Source organism: Ambystoma mexicanum, chromosome 5q (genome assembly GCF_040938575.1).
Source record: "Ambystoma mexicanum isolate Mex_15411 chromosome 5q, UKY_AmexF1_1, whole genome shotgun sequence".
In the NCBI taxonomy this organism is placed as follows: Eukaryota; Metazoa; Chordata; class Amphibia; order Caudata; family Ambystomatidae; genus Ambystoma; species Ambystoma mexicanum.
The window spans coordinates 1051776438-1051801031 of NC_090933.1; the positions used below are offsets into that span (position 1 = coordinate 1051776438).

The following is a 24594-nucleotide window of genomic DNA, read 5'->3' on the forward strand; positions in this document are numbered from 1 at the left end:
TAAGCCCCTCCTCTGGCAGCCATCTTCAGATTTAATAGCACGTAAAGTGGCAGTAGGACCAAGAGAAGAGCGCAGAGGGGTCGGAGGGAGGGTTCGCATGTGAATCCATGCCAGACCCACGCTGGAGAATAACAGTTACAGGTAATTAACTTGTTCCTTCTCCAGCATGGGGTCTGGCATGGATTCACATGCTCATGAATACAAGAAAACATAGCAGTACACACATGCACAACCACGGGAGGTGGAAAGGCTCAACATTAAGCATTTCATCAACTCAACATTAAGCACCTCTTACCTCCTCACCAGGCTCACCTTCAAGCGAACAGGTTGCGCAGCACTGCCTGGCCGATTCTGGACTCATCCCTAGAATCCCGGTCGACGCAGTAGAATCTTGTGAAGGTGTGTGTCGACCTCCACGTAGCAGCCCTGCAGATGTCCAGCAGGGGCACACCAGCCAGGAACGCTGTAGTAGCAGCGATCACTCTGGTCGAATGGGCTCTCGGACTGCCGGGCAATGGGCGGTTTGCCAACCAGTGACAGTGCATGATGCAGCCGGAGAGCCATCTGGAAATGTGAGCCTTGGAGAGGGCCTTCCCTTGGTTCACAGCACCAAAGTTCACAAACAGCTGTGATGTCTTCTGAAAACTCTTCGTGACGTCCACGTAGAACTTCAGCGCTCTAGCCACATCCAGCGAGTGCAAAGTCCTCTCAGCCGGCGACAAAGGCATCGGGAAGACAACGGGTAACCCCAAGGGCTTGTTGAGATGGAAGCCCAATGGCACCTTGGGCATGAAGGAGGGGTGCGTCCTCAGCACTACCCTCGTCCCGTGGAAAAATAAAGAGTAAACTCTTTGAAAAAATACAACACGCAGTAAAAGCTCGAGAGCTAAGCACGAGGACTCCCAACACTTGAACGTGCGGTAAAAATCTGAAGATGGCTGCCAGAGGGGCTTAGGTAGAGGGCAGTCATTGGCAGGGGGCAGTATGTCCCAGAGACCAGTGATTGGTTATTAGTAGAAAGACAGTTCAGAAATGAAACACAAACAGATTTTTTCTTTACCGAGGATTCCCAGCCTGACAACGGGGAATATTCATGAGCATGTGAATCCATGCCAGACCCCATGCTGGAGAAAAGATGGGACATGAAATACTAAAATATGTTTTGTAGTGGTATTGTGGGCATATATCACACCTTAATTACAGCTTCTCCCTACGGGGAGAGACAGGGACCCTGCTGGGCCTCCCCAGGACCACTTCTGAGCCTGGAGATGGTTGACACAAATGGGAGAGGTGCCCATGGCAGGGGGCAGCACCCCCGGCCATCCTGGATCTCTGCCCACGCTGCTTACAGCTTTTCCCTCCAGGTGGGACGGGAACCCCGCCAGTGCACCCTGGGACCACCGATGAGTTTGGGGACAGTCGATAACATGGAAGACAGGCTCCCAAAGCCGGGGGCAGTACACTGGGCTGTCTTGGAGCTCTGGCCATGCAGCATTACAGTTTTTTTAGCCCTTTCTCTTCACGGCCAGGTCAGTGGACCCACACATGTGAGGTACCGTTTTCATCGGGACACCTATGGGAACGTGGGAAGGTAGGACATGTGTTGTTGCCTGCGTGTTTCAGTGGTTTCCTGGTCATAAATGTCCCAAAGTTATCTTTTATTCCCTACATTCTGGACTTTGCTGGGCATTCTGTGTAACAAATTGTAGCGCAGCACATGCAAGTGAGGCCTCTTTGGATTCACACGGGGGTTTTCTTTTCAGAAATGCATGGGGTTCCCTGTTTTCCTAGGTAGCTGAGATACCCCAGTTCCAAATGTGTGGGGTGTCCACAAGGTCAAAGCCAGTCTTCCCCAAGGCGTTTAGTGTACTAGTGGTTTAGCTTTTTCCCGTTGCACCCAGGTCAGTGCACCCACACATGAGGTACCGTTTTCATTGGGACACCTAGGGGAACGTGGGAAGGTAGGACATGGTTGTTGTACGCGTGTTTCGGCGGTTTCCTGGTCGCAAAGCTCGCAAAAGGAATTTGTTACTTACTTGTAACTCCAGTTCTCCAGCATTAGAATCTTTCATAGATTCACATGCTGTGAATATTCCCCGTCGTCAGGCTGGAAATCCTCAGTAACAGAGCAGTTTGAAATTAAACAGAAAACTTTCAGTCACTTTTGTACTCTAGCACAGTCATTTTGGGTCATACTGCCCATAGCCAATAGGAACTCCTCCCCTGTCGGCCATCTTCAGATTTGGCACGAGCACGTGAGTGGCAGCAAGAGACAAAAGACGAGTCATGCGGGGTAGTTAAGAGGGTCACATGTGAATCATCTATGAAAGATACCAGTGCTGGAGAACCAGAGTTACAGGTCAAGTAACTAATTCCTCATCCAGCATTGGATCTTTCATAGATTCACATGCTGTGAATAGATTACAAGGCAGTATTACAACAATACATATGGGCGGAGGCAAGCTCCCAGCATAACTTGCCACTGAAGACTTAGTAACCTCATGAAAAAAGATTCCACAGAACTGAACTGGCAGAGTCTAGACTCTTCTGCAGAATCTCTGACGACACAGTAGAACCTGTTGAACGTATGCAGCGATCTCCAGGTGGATGCACGGCAGATGTCAGGCAGCAGGATCCGGGAGAGGAAAGCAGTAGTTGCAACCACTGCTCTGGTGGAGAGAGCCCGGGGCCTGCAAGGAAGCTGACGGCCGACCTGTTGATAGCAGAATGAAATGCAGGCTGCAATCCATCTTGAAATGGAGGAGTTGGGAAAGAGCCTTCCCGGGCCAAGAAGGTCTAAATGACACAAACAATTGATCTGTAGCATGGAACAACCTAGTATGCGCCACATAGTACTTGAGGGTGCACACCACATCCAGTGTGTGCAGTGTTTGCTCCGCTGGAGAGGTCGGTGTGCCAAAGAATACGGGCAGAACCACTTGTTGATTGAGATGAAGAGGACTGCACCTTTGGCATAAAGGTAGGGTTAGTACGTAGAATATTGAAAACCAAAGGAGAGGGTCATATGGGTAAGTACAAACATAATGTAAGTACTCAGATTTGAATAGATGTGGAGAGAGGAGAGGCTCAGTCAGGTAAGCAGTTATAACTTCATATTTTAATATTGATCAAAAACATCATAATAATATAGAAATCCATAATGCAGTCACACAATAACATCCTTAAAAATCATTCAATTCGATAATAATACAAAGTAGTTATATCAAAAATATTTGAAACATTTATAAGTAACCTATCTATTGCTACTTGAAGTGATGCATGACCATCTACGTGATAATACATTTCATTAAATCATGATGGAAATGCTATCACAGAAAGTGCTTGAAGCCAAAAAGTGTTAAGTGCCTGTTAGGAAGAATCCTGCGCAGTGCCCTTAGGGACCACTACACACAATTAAGACTACAGGTGGCAATACAAGTTTTACCTTTGGTACAAGCCTGTACTACTATGTCAGAGTGGTAGCAGTGGCAGAGCAGCCAGGCTTATCTCAGAGAATATGAGCAGTAGCAGAGATTACACAAAGGGACCACAATTACTGTGACTCAAGCAAACACTGACTCAAGGTTTCAGGTAAAAAATATAAGTACATTTATTTTTAAACCATTCGTTATAAACACAACACTTCTATTGAACTCAAATAAAAACCACATGTTAAATATACTACAACTAACCAATTCACTTTGTACAGTAAGTCTCAAGGTAAGTACCCTGTGTTTGAATGAACCGGTGTTACGAAGAAAACAAGTTACCGCAAATACGATTGCGATCACTTTTTGACAGTTCGGTCTACTAACTAAACGCGTATCCGTGACATGAAATGCTACCGGGGCAAAAACACACTTTGCACCTGAGATACCCAGAGGGAGTTGGAGGCAAAAATCACAGGCAATATTTTGGTTAGGCAGGCAGAATCAAGAAACACTCAGAGACAGGAGTTCAAAAGTCAAGGGGGCGGAGCCAGGGTCGAAAGACACCGGGGCCTGTTGTCGAAGATCACACAGTCAGACAGTTCACGATTCAACGTAGCCAAAAGTACTTGGATATTGTCAATGTTCGGAAGCAAAAGTTATAAGAAAGAGGGAAGACAAGGTCAAGCCTCCGAAATGAAGAAAAGGGATTCATCCAGTTTCCTCAAGTAGAACACAGTACTTTGTTCCAATGGTGCAGCTGGTGCCCTGGCAGTTGTTCCTGTTGGTTTCCCGCAGCCCCACGATTCCTGGAGCTTCGCTGTGAAGGAGGATGTCTGAAGGGGGTCTGCACCACACAGGGATGAAGCCGGCAGCAGCGATGAGGAATAAAAGGTGCGCTCCTTAAAAACAGGAGAGGCTCTTCAGGTGGCTATCCGGACCACTACAGCAGCGTGCAGCGATTTCGACCAAGGAAGAGGATCCTCTGGCTGTAGAAGATGAGCTGGATATCCCCACCAAGCTCAAGGGAAGAAGACTCTGGACTGGATCTTCTCCGAGTCGTTAAAGGGAAGATAGCTCAGGACTGCAGCAGGGCTTCACCGGGACGGGGTAGTTGCAGCAGCCGTCGTTCTCTCCGCTTCACTTCGGTTCCTTGTAGTTCCAGTGGTGACTCTCTGACTTCTAGCCCAAGAGACCTGCCTTTTATGTGAAAAACCCCCATTCACACAGCCTGGCTGTCAATCACCCAGCAGGGGGGTTGTCCAACCCGGACAACTACCCTGGCCAATCATGCCAAAGTGCGACTTGGGTTTCCTAGGATACCCTGTGCAGGGGATGACTACACCCCTCCCTCACATTCAGCCTACCTAGACACCCAGACACCCAGACCCCTTGACGAGGGCTTCTGAGCAGAAATCCGCCAAAAGACAGTGAACAAAGAAGGCAAACCTAGTTTGCCGTGCAAAGTAAAACACAAGAAGGACTTTAACAAAAAGAAATGGCGAATAAACCCAACCGGAGCCAAAAGAAAGATGATTTAGTCAAGCGGGTTTATGTTCGAGGCTAATATAATAGCCAAGAACAGAACCACGTTTATCTAATATAATCGCGGTAGAAAAGTTAGAGTAGATACCACTGCCACCAGCCAAGTCTAAATGTTAAAAGAGCGAAACAATGCTCTAGGAGGTACAGATAAAAGGGGTACGAATTAACCCTTTCCAGTACTCCATGGAACATGGGGTGTACTGGATCTGTGGTAGATTGACTAAGTAAAGTTAATGGTAACTTTACCCTTTTCTGGGGGACGGTGCTACGGCACTGAAGGTGCTGGGTGACCCACAAAAACAAGAGGGCTACTGAACTGGTGTACTTCAGAGTCCACAATCACAAAAACAGGTAGAAACATGGAAAAACACAGGTAAGAGTGGGGGGGGAAAAGCTCTCACACTTACCAAGTGGAAAAATAAACTCCAGAAGTCTAGCAAAGCTGCTGGGGGACTCACTAGGTGAGGGAAATTAGCCATAGATGAGAATTCAAGTGCCTGGCACATAGCAGTTTTTGGCTTCAAGCACTTTCTGTGATGGCATTTCCATCATGATTTAATGAAATGTATTATCACATAGATGGTCATGCATCACTTCAAGTAGCAATAGATAGGTTACTTATACATTTTTCTAATATTTTTAATACAACTACTTTGTATTGTTATAGAATTGAATGATTTTTAAGGATGTTATTGTGTGAATGCATTATGGATTTTTATATTATGATGTTTTTGATCAATATTAAAATATGAAGTTATAACTGTTTACCTGACTGAGCTTCTCCTCTTTCCACATCTATTCGAATCTATGAGTACTTAAATTATGTTTGTACTTACCCATGTGAGCCTCTCCTTTGGTTTTCAATGTATATTGCTCCCCCGGTCCATGGTATAGGGGATACCCATCATTTTTTGTCTACCTATAATACGTAGAATAGCCTTGTCCTTGTGAAACATCAAATAAGGCGGTTTTGAGAAAAACGTCTCAATTTCTCCCACTCGCCTGGCCGATGTTCTGTCCACCAAGAACGCTGTCTTCCAGGGAAGATGCTAAATGGATGCTTGGAGCATAGGCTCGAAGGGCGGCCTAAGAGCCTTGCGAGGAGCATGTTGAGCTCTCACGCTGGAGCCAGGTGAAGGACAGGTGGAAAAGATCAGAACAGCCCGCGTAGAACTCCTTCACCAGCCAGTGGGACCACAGGGATGGCACCCCTGCGGAGAGGTTGTACCTGGGGTTTTCCGCCAGATGTACCTTGATTGAAGAAATATCAAGCCAGACTGAGCCAGGGTCAACAGATAAGGTAACAGAATTTCTGGCCGGATCGTCTGAGGTCGCAGCTGGGTGGTCCCTGCACCATACCGGAAAACATTTCCACTTGCTTTCGTAGCAGTTTATGGTGGACAGAACTCTTGCTCGGGCCAGGGCCTCCTGACAAGTCTTGCGGAAGAGACAGAGCTCTGAATTCCAAGAACACAGGAGCCAGGCCGTCAGATTGAGCAAGGCCGGGTCAACTCCAAAACAGAAATTATGATCATGGGCACTGCCCCTATATTGCGCAATTTGGATCAGGCTTACTTTCCTTCTAAAGTGCAGATTGCCTACTACCCACCCTCAAGATACTGGGAGGAATTATCGATCAAGAGCTCTCCATGGGGGCACATATCAGCAGCTTAGTGTCAAATTCATCCTATTACATTAAGCTTCTGGCACAAATTAGCTGTTCCACTTTGGATAGGGTAATCATTGGCAGCTGTCCGGATTACTGTGCTAGTAATCTAATAGGTGTAGAGAAAGGAAAACTTGAATGCATACAAGTTGTTCAAAACAACGCAGTGAGGGTTATGGTAGGGCTACATAAAACTGATCATGTATCAGAAGCGCGAAAATCACTACATTGGCTGCTTATAGCAAAAAGGGTTATGTTTCGCACCTTATGCATTGCACACTTGTGCCTTTTTGGAAAAAGTCCTTCTCAGAGCCGTTAATATGGCTACCAGACAGAGACACCCTAAGATCCAACAACTCGGGTCTATTGCAAATCCCCAATTCAAGATTATCGCTGGTAAAAGATGGATGCTTTCCAACCTCAACTATGGAATGCCCTCCCCCTGACCTGAGGATGTGCCCGAGGCTCTCCATATTCAAACACAAACCAAACTGAAAACTTTCCTTTTTGAATGAATTGGAGAACTACCATGTCTTCTTGAATTCTGATTTTCCCTCCTGATTCTTGTATGTTTTTTGTTGTTTGTTAGTCTTAGCGCTGTCAGGCCTCACGGCTACTGTTCAAGCGCTTTAGAAATAAACTAAATAAATTAAATAAAGTGGTGCAGCGCCACCCCCTGATTCCTGGACAAAGGGAGAGGAGCCGCTGACGAGAGGGCAAGGAGTTTGGAGTACCAAAATTGTCTCGGCCACAAGGGGCCACTAATATTATTTTGCACCGATACAGTCTGAAGGTGTGTAGGACTCGAGGCACCAGAGGAATTGGGGGGAATGCATACAGAGACTTTGCCTCCCATGGAAACACAAAGGGGGACGCCTCTCCGGATGGGGGAAGTGGCTGGCAAAGTTCTTGCAGCAGCTGTTGTCGTAGGTGAAAAAGAGGTCAATCTCCGGAGTGCCCCACGTTTGAAACAGGTGAAGTTGATCCTCGTGCAGCTCCCACTAATGGCAAGAGCGCAACACCCTGCTTAAGGAATCCGCTAGAGTGTTCTGAATTGCCGGCCGTTGAAGGGGAGTGAGAAACATTTTGTGCTGTAGAGCCCATGGGCCTCGCTGGAAAGCTGTGGGGACCTCATTCCTCCTTGCTTGCGGACATAAAAACATTGATGTCGTGTTGTCAGTGTAAATCCGAACCACTTTCCCGTCAGAAGGGGAGGAAAGACTTCAGGGCCCTTGGTCCAAAGGCCTTTAGTGTGTTGGTCCCGACAGTGGGAGCCCCCAGTCTTCCAGTAAAGCATCCGTCCTGATGGTCTGCAAACCTAAAAGGGGCGCCTTGCACCAGATGTTTCTTTACTGACCACCAGCGAAGGTCCCACCTGAAAACCTGCGTTCGAACAATCCAGTCGTCCAAGGAGCCTGAGGCCTGTATCCAAAGGGCATCCAGGAATTCCTGCACTGGCCTCATGTGTAGCCGGAAGTTGCTGATCAACAGGATGCATGATGACAACATCCTCAGAAGAGATTTGTAGCTGTGGCTTGGGGTCACCTGAGCACTGCTAAGACAGCGTCCCCTTTCTAGAAGAGCCGCCACCCTTTCGTCCGACGACACGGAAGTGCAGGTTTGGGTGTCGAGTCAAGATAGAGTGCCTGTTGTGATCGAACCAGGCGCGACTTTGGCAAGTTTATGGGAAGCCCAATTGCTGTAGACACTGGATGGTGGCTGCAGTGTTTACTTCTGCCAGTGGGTAGGGGGCTCTCACCAAACAGTCGTCTAGATACGGGTGCTCATGAATGCCCCTCCGTCGCAGGTGCGCCACCAAGGCAAGGCATTTGGTAAACACTGTGGAGCAGAACGCAGGCCGAAGGGAAGGTCCTCAAATTGATAATGCACTCCTGCCACCATGAAGCGTAGATAGTGCTGGTGTGAGCAGCAAATAGGGATGTGAAAGTAGGAGTCCTCGAGGTCGAGGGACACCAATGATGTCCCTGTTGAAGCTGGGATAGCACCTGTAGCATTGTGACCATACGGAGCGTTTGTGCCTTTAGGAATTTGTTGAGTACCCTCAGATCTAATATGGGCCTCCAACCCCTCACCTCATCATTTGGAACCTTTTCCATCGCCCATTTCTGTAGCAGAGCTCGCACTTCCTGCAGCAGGTGTCGTCGATACTTATCGGGCTTGTGTGCGGGAGGAATGGCCAGTGGATAGGGTATGACTCCAGCAAGTGGCCCTGGTGAAGGAGGGACAGCACCCATTCGTCGTCGTGATGTTTCCCCATTCTTCGACGAACCTTGACAGTCGTTCTCCCACAGGGGTGCTGAAGCAGGAGGACCGGTCTTTGGGCTGGACATGATTGTTTGCCGGACTGGCCACTAGATTGGGAGGAACCATGGTGGCGCTGCAAACCCCTGTAAGATTGGGACTTCTTTCTATACCGGTCCCCTGATGAGTACGGGGTCTTGTAGGAGAAAGAAGACTGGTATGTGGAGCGGGTAATTCTACGAATTTCTACCATAACGTCCTTTTCCCAGAACCAAAGGACTGGCGCCTTAGCTGCAGCATGCCAAGAGAACAAGCGGTTACCGTTTCTGTTTTGTGACTGTAGAGCCGCATCCACCTTCTTCCCAAACAGGTCCGTTCCGCCGAAGGGCATATCAACGACCCTGGATTGGACATCGGGTCAAACATCTGTGGCCTTGAGCCAACCTTGCCTGCGCAGAACCATCCCATTTCCACGCTAGCGAAAAACAGTATCAGTGATGTCCACTGAGACCGCGACGGAATGGTCTGACACCAATTTGCCATCATGGAAGATGTGCATGGCCTCCTGTTTCTTGTCATCCGGCAGAAACTCTAGTAATGGACTCATCTTATACCAGAGCTTGGGATGATGGTGTGCGAGTATGGCCATTGTATTTGCCGCATTGATAGCCGTGGTAAACTTCTTCATGAAGGCTTTGAGGCATTTGCCTTCCTTGTCTGGTGGGACGGAGCAGGTGTACGATAGGTTATCTTACCTTTTTCTGGTGAAATCAGAGACAACTGAGTCTGGCATGGGTTGGGTGTGGAGGCAGGCAGGAGCGCTCTCCGAGGCCATGTAGGATTTGTCGAACTGGTCCTTTTTGGCTGAGGCAGTGGCGAGATGCGCCAAGATGACCAGGCCATTCACCCAGAAGTCTTCCAACAGCGAGATTGACGATAACAGATTTCCTGCGCTGATACAGTGCACTGTTGTTGCGCTGCTCCTCAAGCGTAAGGCCGAATATCTTGGCCGCCCTGGACATAAGTGTGTGGAAGGCCCCTACCTCATCAGGGGGCGAGACCCCATCACTTGCGACAAAATCCTTAAATTCGTCAGTGTGGGACGAATGTGTGGCAACCACGTCCCCCAAGTGGTCAGGGTCTGTGTCTGTCCCTGTATCAGACAGCTGCTGTGGCCTTCACAGGTGTTGACTCCTCAGGGTGGAGGGGTGGGGCGGGGGTGTCATCCACTTCCCTGGAGGGCCCAGGGACATCTACGTGAGGCCGTCTAGGAGGCACCCAAAGTGAGGCAAGTGCAGGAAGCCTTTGTTGCAAGGTTGCTACCAGCGTGGTTAAAGTAGATAAAATGTCTAGTGAAATTACTTTTTGGGGAGGCAGTAATGGAGCCGCCTGCATTAAAGACAAATTGTCCTATGCGTGAGATGAATGCAGGCTTGCCTCACCCGGTGGGAACTAGATTGCATTCTGGGAGGCAGTGGCCTGCGTGATGACGAAGACGGCAGTGACATGATGGCTTCTTCCTCTGGTTCAAATTTATTTGAAGATAAGTTGAAGAGAGAATATTTGAGGACTCCTTACACCAACGTGCAGTAAAAAAAGAAATTTGAAGATGGCCGACGTGGGAGAAGTTAAGGTTGTAATCTGTGTTCCTATTGGCTGTGGGCAGTACGACCCAAAATGACGTTTTCAGTTTAAGTTAAACAGCTTTGTGTTACAGAGGATTCCCAGTCTGACGACCAGGAATATTCACAGCATGTGAATCTATGAAAGATCCCATGCTGGTAAAATTGTGTTTTTTTCCCCCTACATTTTGGAATTTGCTGGGCATTCTGGGTAATAAATTATAGCATGAAACACGCAAGTCCCAGTCCTTCCATCGATCGAGCAGGAGCTCATCTGCCTTGATGCACGCCACAGGAGCAGTACCTGTGGCCCCCGAGATGCCGTGTTGCAGAGGTAAGTTCCAGGCATGTTACCAGCTGCCTTAGAGCCCCTCCTGCACATTGTGTTGCTTTCATTCCCAAGCCTTCTAAATTCGTTTTAATGCCCAAGCACCCTGTCTGCTTCATCCAACTAAGCTGCCCACTTATCTGATTGCAATATCTACGAGCATACCGTCCCTGTGCAAATTAAAATGCCTGAAAGCCGGCTGATTTGTGCCTTTTAAGATGGCCGCCGCGCTTTGTGCCTCCCGCGCCTGACCTTGTCTGCATTGTTTGCCTGACCTCACACAAGCTGCTGCTGCGATCGGATTGGCCCTATCCCTCAACTTATTTTACCACCAATCACCGGCAGGCGAGAGCTGGCCAACGAGGTAGGCCTAGAGAGAAGGCCTACCTCTGACCGAGCGTGACTCAGCGTATCGGCATGTCGCGCTAGAAGCCTCCGCGCTTGCACATGCTCCTAAAGTAACATTAGCCCATGCTTTGGTGCAATCCAATCTACCTGCCCAAGCAACCGTGCAGATCCCTGGCGCCTACGCCTGGAGACTGTTACGTTAGACTATAGTTCTCTGTAAACTGTACTGTACCTAACCCAGCACGACCTAAATGAATACTGCATATGATCGCTAGCTCTAATGTGCCACATATATGCTAGCATAATGCAAGTTTGTTTCACCTATTCACCCTTCTCTTAATTCCTCTCTACCATGCTAGAGTGTTAGAGCCTACTGCAATGCTAGACTGTGAGCAATCTGCCTTGCCTGATTATTAGAGCCTACTGAAATGCTAGACTGCGAGCCATCTGCCTTGCCTGTTTATTAGAGCCAACTGAAATGCTAGATTGTTAATCATCTGTCATGTCAGATTGTCAGTCTTATTTTGCTTGCATGCAATAAGATAGTAGCTACATATTCTATTACACCTAATGTGTGCCACATGCATAACTACACATCTTTAGACCTGTGTTCCATTCTATGACTTGAGCCGATAGCTATCTCTAAGTTCCGTCCCCTATCTTGCCTCACGCCAACGATATGCACCTCACACTGCTCTACACGGTCCTACTAAGGTCAATCCTTTTACAATCACTTCACAAGATTTCACTGTGTCACCTCTCCCTAAGCAGGGCGACATGATCACCAGACCTTGTCCTTTAGCTCAGAGGAACATTAAACTAAGAGCAAGACTCTCAAGACTGCACGACACCTTAACTAAAAAAATGTCAGTCAGCGTTACCTCTGGAAATGTAACGTTAAGGCACAGCTATTACCGCCTCAACTAGCACAGTCTGGTATAAAGGGTGCCCTTATAAATGCCCGATCCATGGTTGCCCACGCAACAGATATTGCAGACCTTTTACAAAATGAAAAAACAGATTTCTTAGCAATTACTGAATCCTGGCTCCACCCTGCAGCGGGGCCAGCAATTATGCTCGCCATCCCAGATGACTATACCCTCATAAGACTAGACCGCACCTCCTCTCGAGGCGGAGGTCTCGCCATAATTGCTAAAACCAACCTTACACTGAGACTATCCTCACCTCACGACTCAAAGTCATGTGAAGCCTTAACTGCTAAGTTAACCATATCTAATATGCAGTCTATATCTATCCACCTGATATACCGACCACCAGGCCCGCTAGACTCCTTTGAGGAAGAGTTAGACATATTGTCTAACAACCTTAAAAATTCCTCTCAGAGTATCGTACCAGGGGACTTCAACCTTGTCTTCAGCGACACCTTAGACACCAATGCCACTCAAATCAACAATTCCCTAGAGGAACTAGGCTTTACCCAAAAGATCTCAGGTCCTACCCACACTAAAGGTAGAACCCTGGACTGGATTGCCGAGCACAACTGCCCAATTACAGTCACACCTATAATACCTCAGTCCTGGTCGGACCACCACCTGATCACGTTCACACTAGAAGCCCCACCCCTTATACATACCGACAGTACAGCCCCAGCTGCCCCTACTAGGAACAAAAGAAACATTACCCCGGAAAACCTCATTCCCTTAATATTGCCCACTCTTAACGCTATCCCAGACCACACAGATGCCTTTAATATGGTAGAAATGTATAACAAAGTTATGCTCTGTTCCCTTGACGTCATAGCCCCATCGAAAATACGCAAGAGCAAACCGCGTAAACATGTGAATACTTGGTTCTCTCCTCACTTAAAAGCAATCAGGCAAGAGGAAAAAATATGGAGACTAGACCCATCAGAGATTAACAAGACTATTCTGAATAAACAAGCATCCCTTTATAAAAAAGAAATCATCCTTGCTAAACAAACTTCCTACAACCTCTGAATCTCCCAAGCTAAATCTAACACCAAGAGCTCTTCACTATACTAAGAGAGGCAGAATCCCCTATCCAAACTCCAGATTCCTGCCTCAAGGATAAAAACTGGTGCTCCGGCATATAAAATGCTCTGGCTAACAAAATCACAACTCAACTTTGCAAATTAAGATCAGTAACAAAAAAAATACTCTTCTTACCTCCTCCAAACTTAGCAACCCCAACATGACAGTGACACGAGCAAGCCTAACACCACCCCATGTAGCCATTCCCCACTTTAACTTTCGCAAAGTTTCCACCAAAGAGGTTGAAAAAGTCATCCACACTCTCAAACCTTCGAATTGCCATGGTGACCTATGCCCCGCACAATTCATAAAAGATGCAGTTCGTGAACTCTTCCCTTTTTATCACTAAACTCATAAATGCATCCTTCACGTCTGGCACCATACCCAATAACCTTAAAAAAATCTTGGGTCATCCCTCTCCTCAAAAAACAAAACCTAGACCCATCCATTCACACTAATTACCGCCCCATTACCACAGTCCCTTTCCTACTTACAGTCCTCGATAAAATAGCATACCTGCAAATCCAACACTATCTCGAACACAACCACCTCGTAGGAGTCCGACAGTCAGGTTTCAGACCCCAACATGGTACTGAGACTGCTCTTGTAGACCTTAAGGCACAAATAGATGAGCTGAGAGACGAGGGTAAAACAGCATTATTGCTGCTCCTCGACCTTTCAGCCGCTTTCGATCTGGTAGACAATGAGATCCTATGCAATCACTCAAAATCAGCAGCCCACTTCTCACAAGAGGCTATTGACTGGATACAGTCCTTTCTCAATAACAGAACAATGCAAGTGTTCCCCCATTAGCAGCTGCCGACCCAATGCCCATTACTTGCGGGGTGCCTCAGGGCTCATGTGTCTCTCCCACTCTGTACAATATCTTCACAAAGCCCCTTTTCGATGTTCTTGATGGTCTGGGTATCACCTACACGAATTATGCTGAGATTACCCAGATCCTCATCCCCCTGATGGGGGATTATGGCAAGGATTTGGCCTTTGTAAACAGAGTATACCTCATCATCCAGGCATGGATGGCCTCACATGGTCTATGCCTGAATGATGACAAAATGGAACTCCTCATCCTGGGCACTACAGCTAATCTCAACAAACTTGGCCATAACTACTCCTCATTTGAAATAGACAACAATACTATTGCTGTGGCTAAGGAGGTCAAAACGTTAGGTTTTTATCTAGACTCCACACTAACATTCAAAAAACAAGTAAATGCTATGGCTTTCGGTACCTCCTATACCTGCAAACTCATCAGAACAGCCAAACCCTTCCTTTCCCCTAATGACTGTATTTCCCTAGCAAGAGCCTTGATCTTGTCCAAATTGGACTATTGCAACGCTCTATACGTAGGTAGCAATAAATACATCACAGAGAAGATACAAATCTTGCAAAACAATGCATTAAGAGCAGCCTTAAGTCTTCCGAAGAAAGCCCATATCTCTGAGACTATAAGATCCGTCAACTGGCTTTCTACAAAGGACAAGATCCTCCTTAAATCCGCCTCCTTGACCCACAAATGTCTCCACCATTTTGCCCCTCAATACCTCATAGCAAGATTCACCAGACAACTATCCTGCCGCCCCTCCAGAAAAGCTAATTCCAACCTCCTACTGATTCAAACGTACTACAACTGGGGGAAGTAGCTTCTCTGTCAAAGCAGCACAACAGTGGAACTCGCTACCGCCATCCCTAAGGGAAGACTTGCCTTACTTAGAATTCAAATTGAATCTTATTCATTGGATTAAGGAACATGATATCTAATGTATTGGCATCTACCGATCTTTCAGCTATACATTTGTAAATTATGTATATTATGTATATTATACTTTTCATGTAATTACGACATTGTACCTGTTCTCATTCTGCTGTCGGGTCTAGCACTGTAACCACAGCTGGACTCCACAGTATCTCTTGTAACCTAAGTTATACAATCCTCTTGTTGCTCCTGCGCCCTGCTACCTCTGGGTTAGGTGCGCATTACAAATAATAAAACAAACAAAGTGAGAACTCTTTGGACTCCCAACGGGTGTCTTCTTTTAAAAAATTCATGGGGTTCCCTGTTTTCCTTGATGGCAGCAACTCCCAAGGCCCAAATCTGTGTGTTGTACAGAAGGCCAAATCTAGTCTTCTCCAGGACATTTGGTGTATCAGTGGTTTAGCCTTTTGCCTTTCTGCCCAGATCAGTGCGCCCACACATGTTTAATACCGTTTTCATCGGGACACCGGTGGGAATGTGGGAAGTTGGGGCATGTGTTGTTTTCTCTTGGTTGTGATAACGTTTTCATGCATTTTCCTACTGCGGTTTGTTACACAACACTTTCATTTTGACCTACATTTATTTGCTGCTTTAGGCACTGTACGCTATGTAACCTTTGCAAGTCACCTATCCGTCAAAAGGTCAGCCTGTGCTCTTTCAAAAAATGTATGCTTTGCATTCTTCACCACATTGGTGTGTGTTGTTTTTGTTATTTTCAAATGCTAAGTGCGTCAGTTTAGGCCGTCAGCATAAAAATACTGTGTACCATGGCTTAGTTTTTGTCTCGTTTTGTTAAGCATTACGAAAAATGTGAGGATTTCCTAACTAGAAGAGTCGGGGTGAAATTTGGGGTGCATTGCTTTTTTGAAAATTCATGGAAGCCATTATCTTACAAGTGCAAAGATGTCCAGCACATACTTTTCTGTCACTTTTCCAATTTTTTGCCAAATTCATGGAATTAGGAGTACATAGTTGTTGCCTGACCTGAGCAAATGACCCCTTGCTGAACTTGGAATTGTATCTACCTTGCAGAAATGTGTGCCTTTCTGTGTTCACATTGAGCTTTCCTACCCTCAAACCCATTCCGTGCAAGCATGTCCTATAAAAAAAAGGAAAAAAATCACCTGTCTCCCACAAAACTGAAGGTTTATTTATGAAAACAAAATTGTATTCTTTCAACTCAACCTTTTCCTCATTGCCTGGAAAATGGTGAATTCAGAACTGCAAACCTTTTGCTCCTACCCCTTACAACAAACAAAACACAGACTTCTTTGTAAAACCTTTTATTGGCATTTTCTGGAAAAACAAAGTGTGGCCACTTTTTTGTTATAGTCTCACACCCCCCTACAGCAAACTATGAATACCTGGTGGCGTTATGACCGCCAACATGTGGGAAGAAAATGGTGTACATTTGTCCAGGATATCGCTTGTAACAAAAAAAGTTACAAGGGTTGGAATGCCGACATATGAAATATAAAAAAAAACAGGCTCAGCACTGGGAGGGAAAACCCTCAGCCGTTAAGGGGTTAACAGAACACAGGTTAACTCCCCCTGGAAAATAAAACGAGCATTGGCAGTGCCAACGGTTTAGGCATTTGAATCGGCATGTTAAATGCCTTTGCTAGGCACTGCCATAGTGGTGTTAAGTGTTAAGTGACAATCGATGAAAGCAGCTGCAAAATAGAGCCAGTACCTGGGTATATAACAGCAGTGCCTAGCAAAACACAAGACAAAACTGTTGACTTTGCCAATGCTTGCTTTTAACTGGACTTCCGTGAAGGACATGCACAGGGGTTAATAAATTGAGTGGCTGAAAGCAGACCTGGTAAAGATATTTTTAGTACACCAGTGGCAAGTTTCCAGCTCCAATTAATTAACTCGCAGAAGACTGCTTTGAAAAAACACTGGCAGGTATTTCAAGCACAAAGCTTGATAAGGAGAGCTCAAAGAGATCCGAGAAGGATGTGTTGTGGGTGAGAAGAGGCAGGAAGTGGGTGGGAAAGGCCTGGGGATTATCACAGCCAGTCAGGTATGTAAATACCAAAAAAACACCTGCAACCTTTGAGTCCCACCATACACCATTTCTCTCTTGCTGTACTCTAATGCAATAGTTTCAGCTTTTAGGTGGGTGTTTAGCACCACCTAATATCCAAAACTAAAATTCACAATCACGCTTAGTCCAGTGGCTAACAACATTAAGCCCTTAAATGAAAGATATAGGAACTCTGTGCCTGTGAGATCAAATTATCTAAAGGACATTTTGCTTTTAAACAAAATCCAAACATTTGGTGAGCTATAAAAGAGTAATATGCAAAAGGGTCGCAGTAAGAAGTACAATATTGCAGTATAACTGCAAAAATTCAATGTAATATTCAAATGTAATTTTATTCTATTTGCCTCTACCTAAGATTATATTGTGAGTGCTCTTGCACTTGTGTACTCTGGAAGTAGTTTCTTTGGCCCGGCCCCCACGAGACTCACTGCACATATGTGCAGGAGCAAGCAGCGGCACACTAAAGCCAAGCCCATCTGTGCCTCTCTAGGCAGGGACGGGCCTTGGGCAGAGAATACTGCTGCGGACTGCTCCCGACTCGTTTACTCTCGTTATTTTCTTCTACAATCTGCGCCTTTCTGAAACCTAGCTTCCTATTTCTTGCACTGTTTCCAGACAGGCACAGCCTTCAGAGATGGCAGATTCTGCTTTGGGTAAAACCAATTGTTTCTTAATTAACGCCAATTATTGAGTTGCTCATGCCTCTCATTGTTATGATTTATTACATGATCATGTTTCTTGACTGAAACCTGGCTCCAGGATTCTTTTGGTCCAGGCCTTGTGCCAGCTATGCCTCATGGCAATGACATTTTGCGGGCTGATAGGACCTGGCAGTTTGGCGCCTATATGCCATGCTAAACTTTCCTGTACTCTCTCCCCCTGTGTTCATAGTATCCGGATGGAAGCTATGTTTATCCGGATCTCTTTCTCGGCCTCCCCTACCCTGCATAATTTGCTGGTAAATCGCCCCACTAGTCATGACCGGTCTTTTTGTGCTGCATTTTTGGAATTTGCGGCAGACCTTCTTACCGCTTCTCTGATGCCCTGTTAGGTGATTTTTATTTGCATTCCTTGCAGCTATCAGATACAGTACTGGATAGCTTTCTGTCTGCCATGAGTGATCTCCATTTCAAACAATTAGATACTGGGCCCACTAATAACTTGGGTGGTACGTTAGATCTGTTTTTTTCCATGCCTTCCATGACAAAGGTGTTACCTTATTTACCTGCCCTTTGGACTGACCGCTTAATCTTACAATTTACTATTCTTTTACCACCTTCTTCGCCCACTCCCCCTGTCCTGAGATTAAGACTGCGTGCACCTCTGACTCTTATAGATCTTCTATCTCTCAAGCATTTATCACAGTAGCAGACCACCTAGCCCTACTTCAACCTTATAAACCTCGGACTTGTCTTTCAGAACCCTGGTTCTTTTCCCGCCTTGCTGAACTACGTTTATGTTGTCGGCAGGCAGAACGATGGCGTGCCAGCTACTTTTTTCAGGCCAAAGTGGCTTTTGAACAGGCTTCCCAGGACTATCACTGTGATTTTCCGAAGACAAGTGTAATTATTTCTCAATCATTCTAAAGAGCCATTTAAAATTGTTCATATTGAAACACTTGTGTATAGGCGTGTTACAAATGCCATATCATATCATACTCTATCCACTAGGACGTCCTGTTCCCGTGCCATTTCAAGAGTTATGTAACTTCTTATCTGCTTTTTTTTTAATTAATAGAATTGCCACTAATCGTCACACTATATCTAGTTCACCCCCCCTTTCTAACTGCAATCTGCCTACTACCTCTATGGCGACCTGTTCCTCGTCCTCTTTTCCTTGCTTAGGACCCAATGACATTATTCCGGTTATCACCAACCTCAAATCAGCCTCTCCCTTGATCTTATCCTGCTCTCTGTTGTGAAAACATGTATTCCTGAAATTGCCCCCTTGTTTAGGGAGGCAGTGAATCACTTGTTGGCAATGGGCTGTATGCCCCCTGTTTTGAAGCATGCCCTGGTCATCCCCCCTTCCGAAAAAGCCTTCTTCAGATACCCTTCTTACAATTAGTTATGGCCTTATTTCCCTTTTGATGAAAACCCTTGAGTCTCTGGTCACTCCTCTGCTTTCTTCTATTCTGGAAGAATCTTCCTTTTTTGTCCCCTTCCAGATTGTATTTTAACCAGGCTGGGGCATGTAGACGGTACTGGTTCATGACTTTGCCATTCTAACTGATTAAGGTGGTATCTGAGCGCTGATTTTACTAGACCTGTCCGCGGCATTCGATATCATCGAACATACCATTCTACTAGAGACTGGCAGTTTCTAGTATCTCAGGCTCTGTGTTGGCTTGGTTGCATTCCTTTCTAGCTGACCGCTCCCAGTCTCTGTCCCAGCCCACTTTCCCGTCCGCCTCTGTTCCTGTCACCTGTGGAATTCCCCAAGGTGTTCGCTGTCTCTGATTCTCTTTAATGTCTATGTACAGCCTTTGGCTAAACTCATACAGTCCTATTGTCTCTGCTGTTACATATGCAGATAATACCTAGATTGTGGAGCCCCTTAATTTTGCCCTTTCTGAGGCTTCACCCAATCCAAGGAATTGTCTGACTGCTGTTGGTGACTGGATGAGCCGGAACTGGCTTAAATTGAACAGCGAGAAGAACAAGGTCTTAATTGTGGGTGCCCCCTTCAATGATCTCGGTATGGACACCCGAGCACTGTCCCCCTGCTCTTGGCCCACTGTCTAAACCTGTTGCCATTGTTAAGGTCCATGGAGTTAACATTTCCGCCACCCTCTCCATGGACGTGCAAGTTAGCCCAGTTTGTCAAGGAGGCTTTTTTAAACTCAAAATCTTAAAGAAAATTCTTACATTTCTGCCACTTGACATGCGTGCCCTTGTTGTGGCTGCCTCTATCTTTGGTGCCTTAGACTACTGCAACTCTTTTTTTTCTGTCCCAGCCTTCTTACATACTCATCCACCTTCAGATACGACAGAACACCGCTGCCAGAGTGGTTGCTGGAGTCTCTATTCGGGATCACATCTCCCTGACTCTGCGCTACCTTCACGGACTGCCAGTTAGCCGTCGCATTCAGTTTAAGTCTCTCTGTATTGTGCAACGGGTCTTTTATTATCAACGTGCAGAGCTTTTGCAGGAGGGGTTCTGTCCTTACATTCCAGCTAGAGCTCTGTGGTCCCCAGGTTTCATTGGACTAGGACAAGCGGCCGCACCCTTTAGGTGACTGCGCAGTTTTATGGAATAAGCTTCAGGGCGATCTCCTTCAGATACTGATAATCATCTTTCAGGCGCTGCCTTAAACCCTTCCTGTTTTGAGCTTTTCTACTGCTTGCCTTTGCCGTTCTTTTTGTCTCTTCCATTAGCGCCATGATGCCTCTGGGTGATAGCGCACTTCACAAATATACATAACATAATAATGTATTTCTGCAAAACATCATGCACCTCTATTCATGTGGGCCTACAGTATTTTTCAGATCGGTTTGCGAGCTTGTCTAACAAAACACGCAGTCGGCAATAATAATACCGTCATTTTTCAGAAAAACATAATTCAAAGTGCAGATGCCATGTGTGCCTGCAATACCAACCACAGCAACCGCCATCTAAAGCGTGAATAATTTGAAGTGCTCCATCATTGTGCTTTATTCGAGTGGGACTGTTGCACGTGTCATCCTGCATCCACAATATTGCACAGCGCAGTGATTCAAAATGGGATAGTTAGTTACACTTCTCACTGCACTGTTTGCATGTATTCAATACAATTCAACGCGGGTAAAATTGTCTGCAATAAAGGTGCTCTCTTTCTAGCTTGCTGTATACGTATGAGCTCCCAAATCTCCCTGTGGCATAGAAAACACTTCTATCTGTTCTGGCCTCACCAAGAATTGTGAAACCATTTGACTTTTGGCCTTTAAAATATAAAAGGTTCTTACAACGCTCTGAAATCCTGCCATTTGCCCAAGATTAGCAGCATTAGGCATGGTGTCTTGACCACTCATCTGCTCTGGGACGATTGTAGGGTTCAGAACAGCCTTTCTTTCCTTTAGATTCACAACCAATCCAAGCTCCGGCAAAGGCAAACACGAGGGTCTACTGAGGCCAAACAGCATGTGATACAGGTCGACAGATCCGCATCTTAATCTCCAGTCATGGCAAGTACCTAAAAGGAACAAAGGCAAAACCTATTAATTTGTATATTTTTCACATTTACTAGCTAATACATTACAATACAGAAATGTGAAGAAATTGGTTATTTGAACATTCAAACCTTAAGCTCCACCTGCACAGCTAATTTTGTAGTGAACATCTAAACATACAGTAAGCCAAACAAAAAAAAAACAAACGGGAAGGTCCAACATATAGCAAGAGCCAGTAATGACATAGTACATATGACATGATGAGAATAAGGATTGCATTTACCAGAATCTGTAATCCAGCCAATGGACAATTTAGTGGCATACAAACTTTGAAGGAAATACCACACACACTATAAATACTATAAACAACGATAACCATCAAAGAGGGCAGCAGGTGTTCGCAATCTGGCGTTCGGCACCCCTCGGCACTGCTTCCTTCCTTCGGGCAGGGTCAGTAGGATGTCCGCTGCAGCTTATTGTCACGCTCCTGCGCACATTTCCCAAGCAGGCCTGACGCCCGCCGCTGCGACCTCTCTTGGCAACAGTGCACATCCACTTTGCGGTGCTGGTTACGGGACGGTCCATATTGCATGTAAATAATGGCATTAGTATCAGTTAATTTCAATTAAGGTTAAATAGGATAACACTGGAGGATCAGGCTTTCGTGAAGCTCCTCTTTTATGTGGCCATCTTGCTGACATAGCTATATCTTGGGCCATCTCTTTCAGGAGCTAGTCATTCAGGTATAAAAAAAACTATGAACGCTTTCTCTGAAGAGTTCACCAGCTTCCACTGACAAAAGTGACTTTTTAAAAATCTATGGGCTAAAATGAGCTCAAAAGACAGATTGGTAAACTGAAATCCTTCTCCAAACACAAATATGAAAAAGAACACAGTTGTAAATATTGTGTGTGGGCAAACCATGATCAAGAAATGAGAAATTACTGGATGGCCGTAGTTTTCCAATGTCTAATAATTGTACAGATGAATAGATTAAGAAAACAGCAGAGATTAAAACCATCGCAAAAACATGCTTGACCACCCATTTTAACAAGAGATGCAATACAGAAATGCTGCAAAGTAAGCCTGATGTCCCCTTAGCATACCGCACTAGGAGTTATGCAGGTTGACACATTTATCTAGTGGGATGGGGAACACTTTTGGTTTTTACTGCGAACATTGATTTGTATACTTCACAAAAGCAAGAAGGTTCTTGGGACACCTTCAGAAATGCCATGAGCATTGTGATTCGGAAGACAGTCAAGGACTGCAATTTAGTAATAAATTACTGTTATCTCGCTTATAAATCAAAACAGTAAAATACATACACATTTTAGTAGCTCCCCTATCTAGTTACTGCTTGTCTACTTAAACTGGTTCAATCTGGCTTTCTAAAGGGTAGATTTTCATCTGACTATGTGTACTACTAATGCTTTTGGCGCCTTTTCACACTTGGTGTCAGTAGTGGGATCCAGCCCAACTGATAGAAACTGGAGTCCATAGTTTTCGACTTATGCAGTAGCAGGGAAGTTACCACTGAAGTGGGAGCACAAGAACTTATCCGCAATGGTTTCATGTTAACACCCCCAGAAGGGACACATATACTTCTGGTATCCAAGTCTGGACTCGGTTGGAGACAAGTACCAGATGTTATGGTGAGGGTAATAGACCCAGATTTTCAAGGGGATGTCAACATTCTCATTCACAACCATGGGAAACAGGCGTATCAGGTGAAAGCTGGGAAAAGGAGTGCTCAAAGTGTATTGGAGAAGGCCGTATTTCCCTTCCCTATGCCAATAAGATACAAGATCAAGCTAACAAAGAGATGGACACAAAAGGATTTGTCGAAGCTGATATTGTTATGCCTAAAGAATCTCCTCCACTCTTCGATGATACTGAACTTGTCCCAGATATTTCATTTGCCCAACGTAATGACTATCTTGGCAGAGGCATTTCTACAGGTCATGTCTGAGATGGAGGGCAGGGCACGGGGACTGGGGAGGTCCGTTATTATTTTTTTAACTTGGACTGTTGTATAGGGGTGACTTGACTTCAGATGGGCACAATCTCACCCAGTTGATAATACCACGTAGTTAGCACACACCCATCTTACCTCAGGACATTCAGGGATAGCAAAGACACAAAGTCAAGTCACTTCTCGGTTCTACTGACCTGAGGTGCATGCTGATGTCAGAAACTTTGTAGCCACATGTGCCCTATGTCATAAGACCGCTCAATCGTCTGTACCTCCAGCCCCCCTTAAACTTCTCCCAATTACCGAGATACCTTTTTCCCGAATTGGTATGGATATAATCTGCCCTTTAGAACCATCTAAGATGGGCAACAAATATATATGGTAATTCTAGATTACGCCATAAGCTACCCAGAGGCTTTTCCTCTGAGGAGCAATACCACAGAGCAAAGTAAAACTTTGGCTCCCTTTTCTATATAGGGTGGGATTTCCAAGAGAGATGAACAAGTTACTTACCAACTGGTAACGTTCTTTCGACTTGATGTTCCTCCAACGTTATTCGGGTGGTGGTCAATCCCAATCGCATGACCGGAACTGAAAGTGCGACCTGCGAGCCGCAAACCTCATGTACTTTCTGTGCTTTGGATGAATCAGCACATGAAAGTAAGCATCCTGTAGGTCCGGAGACACCAACCAATTCTGAAGTCGAAGGGCCTGGGGGACTTCAGAAAGAGTGACCATCTTGAAAGTGTCCTTCCTGAGAAGTTTGTTCAACCAACGCAAGTCCAAGATGGGTCTCAAACCCCCGTCTTTCTTTGGAATAAAAAAATCGGGGAATACCATCCCTTGTTCTTCTCCGCTACATGCACCCGTTCTATAGCACCTTTCTCCAGCAGGGTCAAGATCTCCTGCACAAGGAGCGGATCTGAAAGCTTCAAAGAGAGATTCCCCGGTGGATTGTCGTGAGGCCGCTTGAGGAAGGGAAGGCATTCTTCGATATGCTGAGACAGTCTGCCCCCAACCGGCGAACAATGGAACATGGCCTCATAGTTGTTGTGGAGCGGCTACGGAAGCGCCTGAAAGCAAAAAGGCAGCTCCCTGCGCAGCTTTGGCACCTCTATTTTTCCGACCACCATGAGTACCTTTACGTTGACCCCTCTGACTGGCGGCTCCTCTCGTCCTACCAAAAGATGAGTGGAAACAAAAGGAACCTCCCCTCCGCTGCTGTCCCTTAGGATGAAAAGGCAGAGGGTGACGCACATCTGCGCTCAAAGATTTAGCAGCAGCTTTTGAGGTCTGCAACCTCTCAAGGCTCTAGTCAACCTTGCTGCCAAATAAATAAGCGCCATCAAAGGGCATGTTCAAAAGACAGGCTTACACATCCGGAGCAAAACACGACTTCCGCAACCACGCAAATCTGCGTATACGGTGCTCGC

General features: G+C 45.9%; 1 protein-coding gene across 2 annotated transcripts in view; it reads right to left on the reverse strand.

Annotated features, from left to right (window-relative positions):
• The window catches only part of TAF2 (TATA-box binding protein associated factor 2), a 2148555-nt gene that overhangs the window by 234034 nt on the left and 1889927 nt on the right, over positions 1 to 24594 (reverse strand). For both annotated transcript variants that reach the window (XM_069621552.1, XM_069621551.1), the window contains exon 23: positions 20983 to 21209. In XM_069621552.1, the coding sequence (XP_069477653.1) occupies positions 20983 to 21209 (227 nt within the window). The remainder of the gene's footprint in view (positions 1 to 20982; positions 21210 to 24594) is intronic.